At 37.0% G+C, this 12,541-nt stretch overlaps 1 protein-coding gene across 3 annotated transcripts; it reads left to right on the top strand.

Annotated features, from left to right (window-relative positions):
• The first annotated feature begins 3,123 nt into the window (after positions 1-3,123).
• Positions 3,124-11,820, top strand: LOC120086380 (Protein kinase superfamily protein). Of its 3 annotated transcripts, XM_039042998.2 has the most exons (16): positions 3,124-3,372; positions 3,560-4,487; positions 4,956-5,254; positions 5,335-5,479; positions 6,280-6,395; positions 7,082-7,290; positions 7,859-8,332; positions 8,421-8,461; positions 9,210-9,278; positions 9,606-9,706; positions 9,806-9,890; positions 9,972-10,070; positions 10,169-10,237; positions 10,786-10,917; positions 11,031-11,125; positions 11,290-11,820. In XM_039042998.2, exons 2-16 carry the CDS (start codon positions 3,741-3,743, stop codon positions 11,384-11,386), a joined length of 2,778 nt encoding a protein of 925 aa, XP_038898926.1. In that variant the 5' UTR covers positions 3,124-3,372; positions 3,560-3,740; the 3' UTR covers positions 11,387-11,820. The 3 variants fall into 3 exon arrangements, with proteins under 3 accessions (XP_038898926.1, XP_038898927.1, XP_038898928.1); XM_039042999.2 differs by lacking the exon at positions 3,124-3,372 and having other exon boundaries at positions 3,600-4,487; positions 7,859-8,209; XM_039043000.2 differs by lacking the exons at positions 3,124-3,372; positions 11,031-11,125; positions 11,290-11,820 and having other exon boundaries at positions 3,600-4,487; positions 10,726-10,839.
• Positions 11,821-12,541: the final 721 nt, after the last annotated feature.

Here is a 12,541-nt window from a genome sequence, read left to right as displayed (position 1 = left end):
TTTCATTACTTAATCATACATTTTTTTTATATACTAGAGTAATAAAAGAATTAATAATATACATACATCCATACATCCAAACTATATTTTATAACCCTTATAATGTAAATGATGCATGGCTATGTTATGAATGCGTGCAAACATATATTATAATATTTATAAAACATGATGCATGAGAATGCTATAAGATAAATCAATGAAAAAATAAATAAGTAACCTATGGTGTGAATGCGTGCAAACATATATTATAATATTTATAAAACATGATGCATGAGAATGCTATAAGATAAATCAATGAAAAAATAAATAAGTAACCTATGGTGTGATTTTTCCATATGACATACGTTATGACATATATGAGAAAAATAAATCATACATCCAATACATAATTTAAAATTAAATAAACAACACATTAATGGACTGAGATTGACTTTTAAAATAATAAATTAAATCAATATAATTTTTATATTGATTTAATTATTTAAAACCTAGATTATTACAAAATAATAAGGAAAAACCACTGCAAAAACCATCTGGACCAAACCAAATAGCGAATTGAACCACAAACCAAACTACCCAGGTGAATCGCATGTGAATCGGACACCTTACGTGTCTCTCTGTCTCGGATTGTCGTGATGTTGTACCCTAGCATTACGACGTTGCGAGAACAATTCTCTTTCACCTTGCGTCGAAGCGCCACTACGTCTGTATAGAGTATTTATGTACAACGACTTATAACACTGATTTTGCTCCAACTTTGGCCCCGTTTCTTCCATATCTTCATCAAAACAGCCACGAACGACCAAGGCTTATCAAATTACAAAGTATATTTCATAATATGTCCAAAAACAGTGTGCCCTTACAAATCAATTTGTAAAAATTAAAGTAGTAAACAGAAAATCAATATGAAGACATCCAATATGTGCAAAAACTACATTCATCAACATAAATGCAGAACTTAATACAGTACTCATCATAAACTCTATAATATATTCCAAAAAAAAAATTTGAGACTCAAAACACCACTCTGATACCGATTAAAAGAACTGTGAGATCTGAAGCGGAAGCGAAATCGTGTCCCAAGTTTAGTTTTTCACACAGAACAAAATATGCATTTTCAATAAATTTATAGCATGCTAAACAGAGGAGAAGAGATTAGAGTTCAAATATACTAACCCTTAAAGTCCATAAATCTTCACAAAAATCCTATCCAATCGGTCACGAACTCTTCAATTGAAATCCTTCAACAAAAACCAAAAGGGGAACCACCAATAGATAATCCTCTGTATTCTCCTTTAGGGGTTGAAAATTATAGGAATGTGTGGGCTTTGTTGTTTTTAGAAGAGGGATAAAATTTAGTAGAGAGATTTTTTTTTACTGGGAGAGACCTTCACTGAAATCACACACCATCTGTGGCTTTGGGAGGAGGATAATCTATGTAAGCTCCCATTGTCCACATTTTCTAAAGAAAGAAACAAGTCCCTCCTTAATTAAATTCAAAAAATAATTTGATAAATTATTTAATATATATGATAACCAACTTATCATATAATATATATTAAATTATATGTTTTTATCAAATATAATACATAACATATAGTTTTCATATTGTATCAAATACAATATAACCTGTAGTTTGAGTTCCCTAAAAAAAATTATAGCATTTAATATAAATAAAATTTATATATAATTTAATTATATGAATCTAATATATATAATTAATATTTAAATCATATTCAAATATTCATTTCATCTTTAAATAAATTTTATATTATAATGTATCAAATACGTTATACTAACTATATCATATATAATTAATTTCCCAAATTAATTTGAATAGTTCAAATTTATCCAAAATTATTTCTCAATAATCCCAGTTGAGCTCTAGAGGGGACCTCATAGACATGTAGATTGAAAGTCTAATGCTTCTTGATCAATTAATTAAATCTCTTTAATTAAATTAATCAACTTCCATTAATAGTCACCCCACTAAAGACCGACAGTTGCACTATTCATACTACAAATATATTTACGTGTTCATTGGATATAACTAGTCAACAGTGCATTAACCATTCACAAATTACTCATAACTATAGTTGGACCAAAATTACCATTTTGGCCCTGTAGTTACATTTAACTCCTTAAGTACCACTGATTTCTCTATGAACAATAAGTCACAGTCCAACTCTAACTAAACCTCTATCGGGTTAAGAGAGAGTGTGGCGCCACATTGTTCAAGTCTTAGAACCAGCCCTTAAGGGAGCAATTTATCTTTGTATTCTGGTAGTAGGGAATGAGTGAATTCCATCGCGTGTAGCTGTGTTCCTAGCACCCCAATCAAATAAATCCCTAAAATGGTAGGCAATAGTTGGCGAACTGGCTATTTTCACCCATGTAAATCAAAGGACCGCCTTCATGGACAAAAATTCACAACTCACTTAAAATTCAAGTCATGTCACCTATGGTCATCCTGGTGAAATGTACATCTCTACTATTAACGATGTTATATAATGAGACTATTCATTTCATGGTTCGATTTTATACAAACCCTTTTGTACAGAATACCCCTGCTTGCATGTCTCTATATAAGTGATTAAGATCAGATCATTTGTAGAACTTTACAGCAATTATAATATCTACAAAACGGACCTTATTTGTAGTATCACCAAAATAAGGTACCCAACCTTATCCATCTACTACAGACCCTTCAGGTTATCATTTAAACACAATCCACCTGTATGTGTCTACATACGTGTTTAATATAAAAAAGATAACCTTGGATATTTATTTATTGATTTTGTGGATCAATGCTACTAAATGTCGAATAAAATACCTAAGATTTTCCCACAGTAAAAGACAAGGATTAAAAAAAAAAAAAAAGAAAATAGAAAAAAAACTGCGAATCGCATAGCAGAGCTGAGATCGGGGGTTAAGTGCTACGTGTCGCTATGAGCGTTGAGCTTAATCTTACGTGTTCTTTAACAACGCAAAGCGCGCATATACGCCCCCGGATTTCCCTATTTCCACCATTCTTATTTATCTATTTAATATATATATTATGTATAATTGCAAATTACCTTTTTATTTTATTTCTCCACCGATTTATTTCATAATTCTTTCCTTGTCTCTTTTCCTTCCAATTTTCGAGCTTAAAAAACTCACTTCCAACTCCCTCCATTGGTCTCCTATTTTTATCTCTCATCCGCCACCGTCTTTCTCGTCTCGAATCCCAACCTTCTCCATTTTCGAATTCTCACTTCCTCTTTCAAACCCCATAAATTAGCTTTACTGCTGCTGGAAATTTGTTTCTCCGTCTTCGTTCCCTCGTCTCGTCGTTTTATACTCTCGGAATAAGCTACTGCACGCATTCAGGTTGCTTATGAAGCTGTTTTGATCCGTTTGATTTGTTTTTGTTTCTGTTTTCTTCGCTTTTGTGGAATTCGACTATGTTTTTTCGTTGTGTTTTTATGTGATTTGAGTTGGAGGTGTTTATAGTATGCAACTGTTTGATTATGCTAATGGAACTTGGACATTGTTTGTTGTTCTTGATCGTATGCAGAGGTGGTGAAAGAAGGTCAAGTGTGTGATTTACAAAGGATTTAGAGCGAGTGAGCGATTGAGACGGAGAGAGAGAGAGAGAGAGAGGGAGAGAGAGTTGAAGAAGTGTAGTAATTTGGTTGATTTTGTGCTTGTGTGCGGCATTCGTTGTTCTTGGTGTGGTGTCTGGAACTCTGTGAAAAATGCCGCATAGAACGACTTACTTCTTCCCCAGGCAATTTCCGGATCGCGGATTTGACTCGGCGTCAACCTCCAAACACATTTTGGATCACGAGAAGAAAATCAACAAAGACACTTTTAGTACCGAAAACGACGCGAAACCGACTCCGAGGCCTGCGCGCGACTTTAGCGTCACGAAGAGTTCCGCTGTATCGGATCTTTTCACGGGGGACAAGGCTCAAAGCAATAAGAAACTGCCTGCTTTTTACGATTGGTTGGTGGACAAGAAAGCAACGCGGTCGGCAACAGCTCACGTGAAAACTTGGCTTTCAAACTGTGATGAGGACCGCGAGCTTTTGCTTCCGCCACCTACCTCGGAGCCGGAGCATGATACAGCGTCGGTTAAGGATCGGAGTGTTGACCGCAACTTTGACCGGCAAGTTTCACTGCCTAGAGTATCAAGCGGGAGTAGCTATGCGGGGAGTTTGTTTTCAGGCACGGGAACGGGGACAGTGGATGGAAACTTTTCCAGCGACGTCAAGGATTCATCGGCGTCAAAGATATTGTCCTCGCACACGGCGAGGCCGGAAGAGATTGAGGTTGGAGATGATAAGGAAAGCATAGCACAAAGAGCGAAAGAGAGTTATTACCTGCAACTTGCTCTGGCGGCAACGCTTCGTTCCCATGCTAATCTCGCTGGCGATCCTGTGCTTATGGAGGAAGGCAGGGTGGAAATTACGGACGCTGAAACTGTTTCTTATCGACTCTGGGTACATGCACTATCTATCTCCAACTTTCTGACTTGTGTACATTTCGAGGTCTAATGTTCTCAGTGATCAAATGAAAAAAGTTCAATTATCTTTTCAAATTTTATTTTATCCTCCATAGTACATCATCAAGTTCTGAACTATTTTCAAGCATGTCTCCAATGGCGGTGTTAACTGTTTTAATTTCGGAAGAAGTTTCTCACATTTAATCAGTGGACGGAACCTTGGGACTGTCTCGATCTTCCTTGGTCTTTTATTTTTCCTTCCACATTTCCCGTGCGTTAATAGCAGAGCTTTTTAATTTATCATTGTTGCTAATGGTCTGTGTAATTTGCATCTAAATTCTGCTCTCAACTACACCTATAATCTTGGTGGAATTTGTGCGATTGATTGCAAACTAATAGTTTTCTTCAAGGCTACACTTTAAGCTTCAAATTAGTTATGTTCGACTGTTGGTTCGCATTTTCTCAGGTAAGTGGTTGCCTGTCTTATTCCGACAAAATATCAGATGGTTTCTACAATATTCTGGGTATGAACCCGTATCTCTGGGTTATGTGCAATGGTTTTGAGGAAGGTAGACGGCTACCTCCTCTGATGTCGCTTAGAACCATTGAACCAAGTGAGACGTCAATGGAGGTGATTCTAGTTGATAGACGTGGGGACTCTCGACTGAAAGAGCTTGAAGACAAAGCACAGGAACTATATTGTGCTTCAGAGAGCACCTTAGTGTTGGTGGAGAAACTAGGAAAGCTTGTTGCGATCTACATGGGGTACGTTCTCAATAATTTGACACTTATTGCGTAACTAATTTTTTTGTGCTTCTTTTTAAATATGTTTTTATTTTAAGCAGGGGCACTTTTCCGGTGGAGCAAGGGGGGCTGCACCTCCATTGGAAAGTGGTAAGCAAAAGATTGAGGGAATTTCAGAAATGCATCGTTCTTCCAATTGGTAGTCTTTCTATGGGACTATGCAGGCACCGTGCAATCCTTTTCAAGGTAGTGCATTTTATGGTTTGCTGATTCCATCTTCAAGCGTTCCCCCCTTGTGCTTTGAGAAACTATTTCTATTTAGCTTTTGAATATTTTTCATACTTATGCCTGTTGGAGACAAATTCCACACTTCCCAAGCTTATGATTACTAAAACTATTTTTGTAAATAATACAATAGAAGAATGTAATGGCATTATAAGAAGTCATAATAATGATTTTAATTTGGGGCATTGTGGTGAAGGGAGATTGCAACTAGATTTTGAGGATAACCTCACACCAACTTTTATTTCCTTGTTGGGTGGGTTACAGAATTTTATGCAATTATGGGAATGAGATCTCTTGCTCACTCTGGGCGAATGGTTTATTTCCCTACTGCTGTTTTTGTGGTTTAGTGGATTAGGGATGTACTTTAATGTCTTCAGAGTCTTGTAACTTTCAGTGTGGAAAGGGTGAAAGGGTACAACTGCCTTGCCAGTTGTGATTTTGTCTAAGTGAATACCCAAGGAAACGAGTATCTCTGTTGTTTTAAATGATATGCACCAGTTTGCTCTTTTCCTGGCAAGGCTATAGAAACTTCACTGTAGATCTTAAAACTTAGCTATGTGGAATCTGTCCAGTCCTTGTCATCTTCCTTGCATGTGCATGTGTTGGAATTTGGTGGGGTACCTCATAGCAACGCAGTACAAACTTGTATGACTTGAATGATTAGCTGCTTTCTTTCAAGTGTAAGCATGGTAAATTTGCCAATTACTGGGAATGTTTCTACAATATATTAATCGTGTGAGGGTTATTGTTTTGTGCATCAGAAATTGGCAGATTATATAGGTTTGCCATGTCGGATAGCTAGAGGTTGCAAGTACTGTGTTGCAGATCATCGATCCTCTTGCCTTGTCAAAATTGAAGATGACAAGAAATCGTTGAGGTTAGAAAATCAAGCTTTACCTCTTAGGAAACTTTTTCACGGCAAGTTGCACAACTTTCAGCTGTCACGGTGAAATCCTAGGCATCAATTTTATCTTGTTAAACCTTTTTCATAAGGGTTCACTGACTAAAAGATGTTAGGATTGCAATTTTAACTATGTGGTATTACAAGCAAATAGGATATTGATGAAGTTTTCAGTTGTCAAGTCATAAGCCAGGATCATTTTGTAAGTTGTTGCATTACTCTTTGGCCAACATGAATTTGGGAGTTGGCAATTATTAAGTTTCCTTTCTAGTGTTACCTAGTAATAATTGTAGATATAGTTTCTATTTCTTACAAATTCGTTTGTTCGTTCTTTCTTTTTTGTTCCTTTTTTAAAATTAGAATCATTTCTCATATATGTTGATCATGGATTTAGGAGGCTGTGGATATCCTGTTGTGAAATATCCAGAAGTTTCCAATACATCAAACACCAAATAGTGCTCTTCCTATGCACATTATATATCTAGGCTCTCCAATTTTTTCCTTAATCAACAACTTTGCTTCATTGCTAATGAAGACAATGCCTCTAGATTTGTTTGATTTCGTCTGAAGCCAACCATATATTGGGACTGTGTGCACTTAATTTCTATATTTAGTATAAGATGTCTTATTTTGTTGTTTATGGATGCTCATTTTCTTAACAGGGAATATGTAGTTGATTTAGTGGGGGAACCGGGAAATATACATGGTCCAGATTCCTCAATCAATGGAGGATTCCAATCTTCAATGCCTTCGCCGCTCCACATTTCTCATTTAAAAGAGTTTCAAGAACCTTACGTGGAAAGTTATTTTAATCATCAAACTGTTGAGTCAAAGCAAATCTGTGGTTTTCCTGAAAATCCTCTACGTTCAGGTTTGTTAGCACTCCATTTTCCTTGAGTGTATGTGTTTAGTTTCTCTACTGGCTTAAAACTGCCAGACTTTCTGCACAAATAGGTGGTTGACCATTTTTAAATAAAATTCAGTTGTTATTCACTTGCTACTAGAGTAGCATAGTTTGGATGAATTTTGATACGATAAATGTATTGGGGATTTGTTTAGTAGTTCATGTGTCAGACTCTGGTCGAGTTAAAATGTATGTTCATTTATGCATAAGCTGTAAGCACTAGCCATCCTTTAGGGGTGCACTGCATGTTAGATTTTACATTCTTCGAACTGGCTGGCGTTTTATTGACGTAAAGTTGAAACTACTTTCTTTGCCTCCTTTTCTTTTCCCTCGAAAATAGGGTGTCTTCTTGATACTAGGCTAGCATTGGTCATGTGTGCTTTCTCTAGGAAGGATTTTTGTTTTTTTTTGAACATGCACGTGGCATCCTTGTACTATTTTGTTTAATGCAACTTGGTATTGTTGTATGAGGTTGAATGTCTCTTAAATTGGAAACGGGCATGAAAATATCTCTTTCTTGATCAATGCTTTGCAGGCTTGGGAGAGTACCAGATGAAAGGGGGAAGCACTTTACATAGGAGTCCAGGTGCTGAAACTGATAAATTGGTTGATCAAGCATGTATGGGTATGAGATCAACTCAGTTGTGTGTGGAGACAAAAGTGAGCAAGGAGTGTGTGCTTCAAAGTCATATAATGCCATCCGCAGGTGCTGATACCTCCGAGGTGTTAAGTTCTGTTGGGGGGGTGTCTTTACGTGAAAACAAGGTTGTCGTTGAAGAAATATATCAAGAAGAGGCAGTTATTGCGGGGATTTCACTGAATGAAACTAGCATTAATCCGTCCAAATTGAGCTTGTCAACTCAAACTGATTCAAAGGAGGTTGAGGGTAGGTCTCAAAATTTTTCAGCATCAACATATCCGAAATACCTGACACTTGAACCATCACTTGCAATGGATTGGCTGGAAATTTCATGGGATGAATTACATATAAAGGAGCGTGTTGGGGCTGGTAGTTCCACATCTCGTCATATCTGCTTGTATTAAATGTATAAACACAGATAGCTGATCCTGAACTTTCCCCTTTATTGTTCTTGCAGGCTCATTTGGTACAGTGCACCGTGCTGAATGGCATGGATCGGTTAGTTTCTTCTGTCTCTCTTTAACTCATGATTCAACATTTATGTTCAGTTCCTAGTGTATTAAGTTTCAACAGACGAGTCATTTAATCTAATAGTTTTCTGTTCCATTACCTTGTTAATTTCCTAAGGAGAATGGTTAGTTGGAATGCTAGTTTTCTCTGCTGGGCTCAAGAAACCCCATGAAAAGGCAACAACATATAGAAAAAAATCATCCAAATTTTTTGGGGTTGACAATGAGCAATGCATTACCTTTCCCTTGTGTCTGGACTCTAGATGCTTTCCTTTAATTTATATTATTCTTCATGAATACTATGTGTTATTTAATATTTCAATGCATGAATTCATCAAGGAAATTTATGTACGTTGTGTTGGCAAAATTTATTAATTATTACATGACATCAAATGCTTTAAATGAATTTTGTTGCATCAATTTATCCGTTTCGAACAAGTACTTGAAATCAGGAGAATTCCTACCCCACTTTCTTTCAGAGATGGGGATTGTTCATTGCGGGGATGATAATAGGAAGCCATTCCCCGACTCTTGCCCATTACTGTCCGGGCCTTGCCTCCCTATTACCTTTAAATTGAAACAGAAGCTATGATGCACTTAGGAAGACATTATTGATGAACGAAGATGTCTAGTATAGATCAGGGGTCTCTTGTTTCCATTGCTGGTTCTCTGCTCATCATTTGCAACATATCTTGATATTTCTACCTGTGCTAATACACAACTTTTATTCTGTATAGGACGTTGCTGTCAAGGTTCTAACCATGCAGGATTTCCACGATGATCAGTTGAAAGAGTTTCTAAGAGAGGTACGATGAAAATTTTAAAACAGTAATTTACTTATACACTGGTTCCTCCCTATTCGGTTCAGTTGCTCTCAATACCTGAAAGTGTATAGATCTTATCAATTTCTCTAAAAGGTGAATTGAGCTTACACGCCTGGTATGCTCTTGCAACGAATTGTAACAGAAGCTCATGACTTTGTTTTGCCAATATAATAATTAATGGTGTCCTGGAATTTATGGCAATATATTTATCAAGTAGTTGCATGACTTATGGTATAATCACTTTTTGTGTAGTTAGAGTAATGAAATTGCTATGACCATGGCTCAGTTGTACTCTGTAAAATTTCCCAGGTTGCAATAATGAAGCGGGTGCGCCATCCGAATGTGGTACTCTTTATGGGTGCAGTTACAAAGCGGCCTCATCTTTCAATAGTGACTGAATATCTGCCCAGGTTATTTCACTGCCACCACTCCACACTACTTTTCCCCCTTCCTTCCTATTCTATCAGTCCTTTATAAATTGTATGTCTAATTTTGAATTTTTGTAACAGGGGTAGTCTATACCGCCTAATCCACAGGCCATCTTCTGGTGAATTGATGGATCAAAGGAAACGATTGCGCATGGCGCTGGATGTGGTTCGTGTCTAATTCTTTCTTCCTGTTTTTTGTTTGTACAATTATCTTAAATTAGCAAAGTAATTCTCATTTTTCTTGCAGGCAAAGGGAATCAACTACCTACATTGTCTCAATCCTCCTATAGTACACTGGGATCTTAAATCCCCCAACTTGTTGGTTGACAAGAATTGGACGGTGAAGGTATTGGAAACTATGTATCTTAAAATTTTCATGAATATCCTCAAGATTTCATGAGTTCACCGTTGGCTTCCTGTGCTAATTCCATGTGCTTGTGATAGGTTTGTGATTTTGGGTTGTCCAGATTCAAAGCAAACACTTTCATATCATCGAAATCTGTTGCTGGAACGGTGAGTTGCTCTCTACTTGAAAGAAATGTCTTTGTTCCCATGTGCATGAACACCACTCGTGTTCGTGTGGTTAAGAACATCTGAACTTTCTAAATATTGGTTTCCTAGGATCTTGAATAATTGAAGTTCTTGTACCATGTCCTTTATGGTGAGATGAGATTAGTTCTTGGTCTGCCCAACATTATAAATGACGGGGTCTTGGACATTCGGGCCTTTATACAACTGATACAATAGGCTGACCACTTGGGTGCAATGGTTTAACCATATAACCAATCCTAACATGTTCCAAATATTAGGTATAATTGTTATGCCTGTGAACCCAAATCCAACACACGATCCCATCATACTGTGTGAAAACACTGGCTTTCATTCACCGAATAAATCTATTTTCTGATTTTAACCTTTTCTAGTTGGTACATCTCCCATGTTCATTCTTCATATCGTATCTTTTGCCATAGAAAGTCAGATCTTGCACCAATATTTTGCAGGTTAAAATTTTACTCAGCCGTCCATCAATCAGCATGTAACTCTGTTGCTTTTATTTTCAGCCCGAGTGGATGGCTCCAGAATTCCTTCGTGGAGAGCCTTCAAATGAAAAGTCTGATGTCTACAGTTTTGGAGTGATCCTCTGGGAACTAGTAACCATGCAACAACCATGGAGTGGGCTTGGCCCGGCTCAGGTTAGCCACAGCATTCATGTTACACAGTTTATCATCATAGGTTGAGTAAAATAGGCACTGGAATGGTCGTTTTTCCTGTTGTTTCCTCTTAACATGTTTATACAAACTTTTAGGTCGTGGGAGCTGTTGCTTTCCAGAATAGAAAGCTTTCTATTCCATCAAGTACTTCTCCGTTGTTGGCCTCCCTTATTGAATCATGCTGGGCAGAGTAAGTTATTTCCTTCCCAATTTATATGCCGTACTTAGTCTTATTTTCACATCTAGCTTGGTGTCTTTTTCTTCTCTTCTCGACCAAATTTGTAAAACAAACCAGAAAAATAAAAAATAGAATCTTACATTTGTTCCTCTTTATCTATTTATTTATTTTGGCAGTGATCCTGTTCAGCGGCCATCCTTCGCAAGCATAGTCGAGTCCCTAAAGAAATTGCTCAAATCTCCACAGCAGTTGATAGCCATGGGTGGAACGTAAAAACACCTCCCAGATGGTTAAAAAGCCAATGTGGGAGAGCTAACCAATTATGCAGTAACTGCAAACCTTGGTAACCAATATCTTCAACTGACTGAATCCTTTTGGTCTTTTGGCAACTGTAGATTTTGGTGGTTGTATAAGGCTGGATATATAGCCCCATTAAGCAGAAATTAAAGCTCAAGCTTTTAGTAGTATCCCATAGGAACAGTAAATTATTCTACGTCAATATATATGGCTTTTGCAATGGGTTTATAACATCGCAAATCCAAATGTAATACAGTTCCACGTATTTTTACTGCTAACTGCACTGTTCCACTACCAGGCCTGTAATCTTTATGAACCCGCACTATGTTTGTTGCCATCCCTAATGGCAAAAGCAGAAATAAAAATAAAAAAAGAAAAAAAGAGAAGTTACTTCTTTTTCTTCGTATGAATTATATGAAATTTATAGCAGGAAAAGTGCTCTCTTCTCTCAATTGAAATTGTCTCTGCCAAGCAATTTTTGTGAAATGCAAGTCAACTACGGCCTGGAGCTGCCTCCCCTTATTCTGAAAGTGGAGCAAAGGTAATGGCCTTGTTCATATATTCATTTGCTTTAGTGCCTTATTTGTTGTGAACCTAGCGTCGATTATCTGCGGCACAAGTTTTCATATCTTTTGGTTTATTTAATCTCCATTTCCGCATCATACTTGACTAATGATATTACCTATAAGATTTTTTACCATTTTGTGGGTGTGTCACAGTCTTGTCTTGAATTAGGAATGCAGATTCTTTTTCCGATCTGTGTGGATGGACTTCAAACCAGAGTATCTTACCCATTCGAACAACAATGTGTTACGACGTCAAGGTATGTTAAACATTGTACATGCTTAGGCCCCACAACCACAAGATCGTGTTTAATGTTGTTCGTAATCTCAAGGTCCATAATTCTGATTGTAAGTATATGGTTTGTATGTATATGTATTCCTGGAACTTCGTAAAGTATGGCCTTAGTAAACAAATTCATTTATTTCCTCGTGTTTCTTTATCAACAGGGTCCTCTTTCCAACTTAGGCTATTTGATTCTCATTTAGTTGCAGCTCTTTTTAGCATCCTGTGTTCATTATAGATGTGCCTCACGTTTAAGTTGTGTGCTACAGAGTTCAGGGCTATGAT

This window comes from Benincasa hispida, chromosome 9 (assembly GCF_027475165.1).
Source record: "Benincasa hispida cultivar pf3 chromosome 9, pf3_genome.v1.1, whole genome shotgun sequence".
NCBI lineage: Eukaryota > Viridiplantae > Streptophyta > Magnoliopsida > Cucurbitales > Cucurbitaceae > Benincasa > Benincasa hispida.
This window is presented reverse-complemented; position numbering and strand designations above follow the sequence as displayed.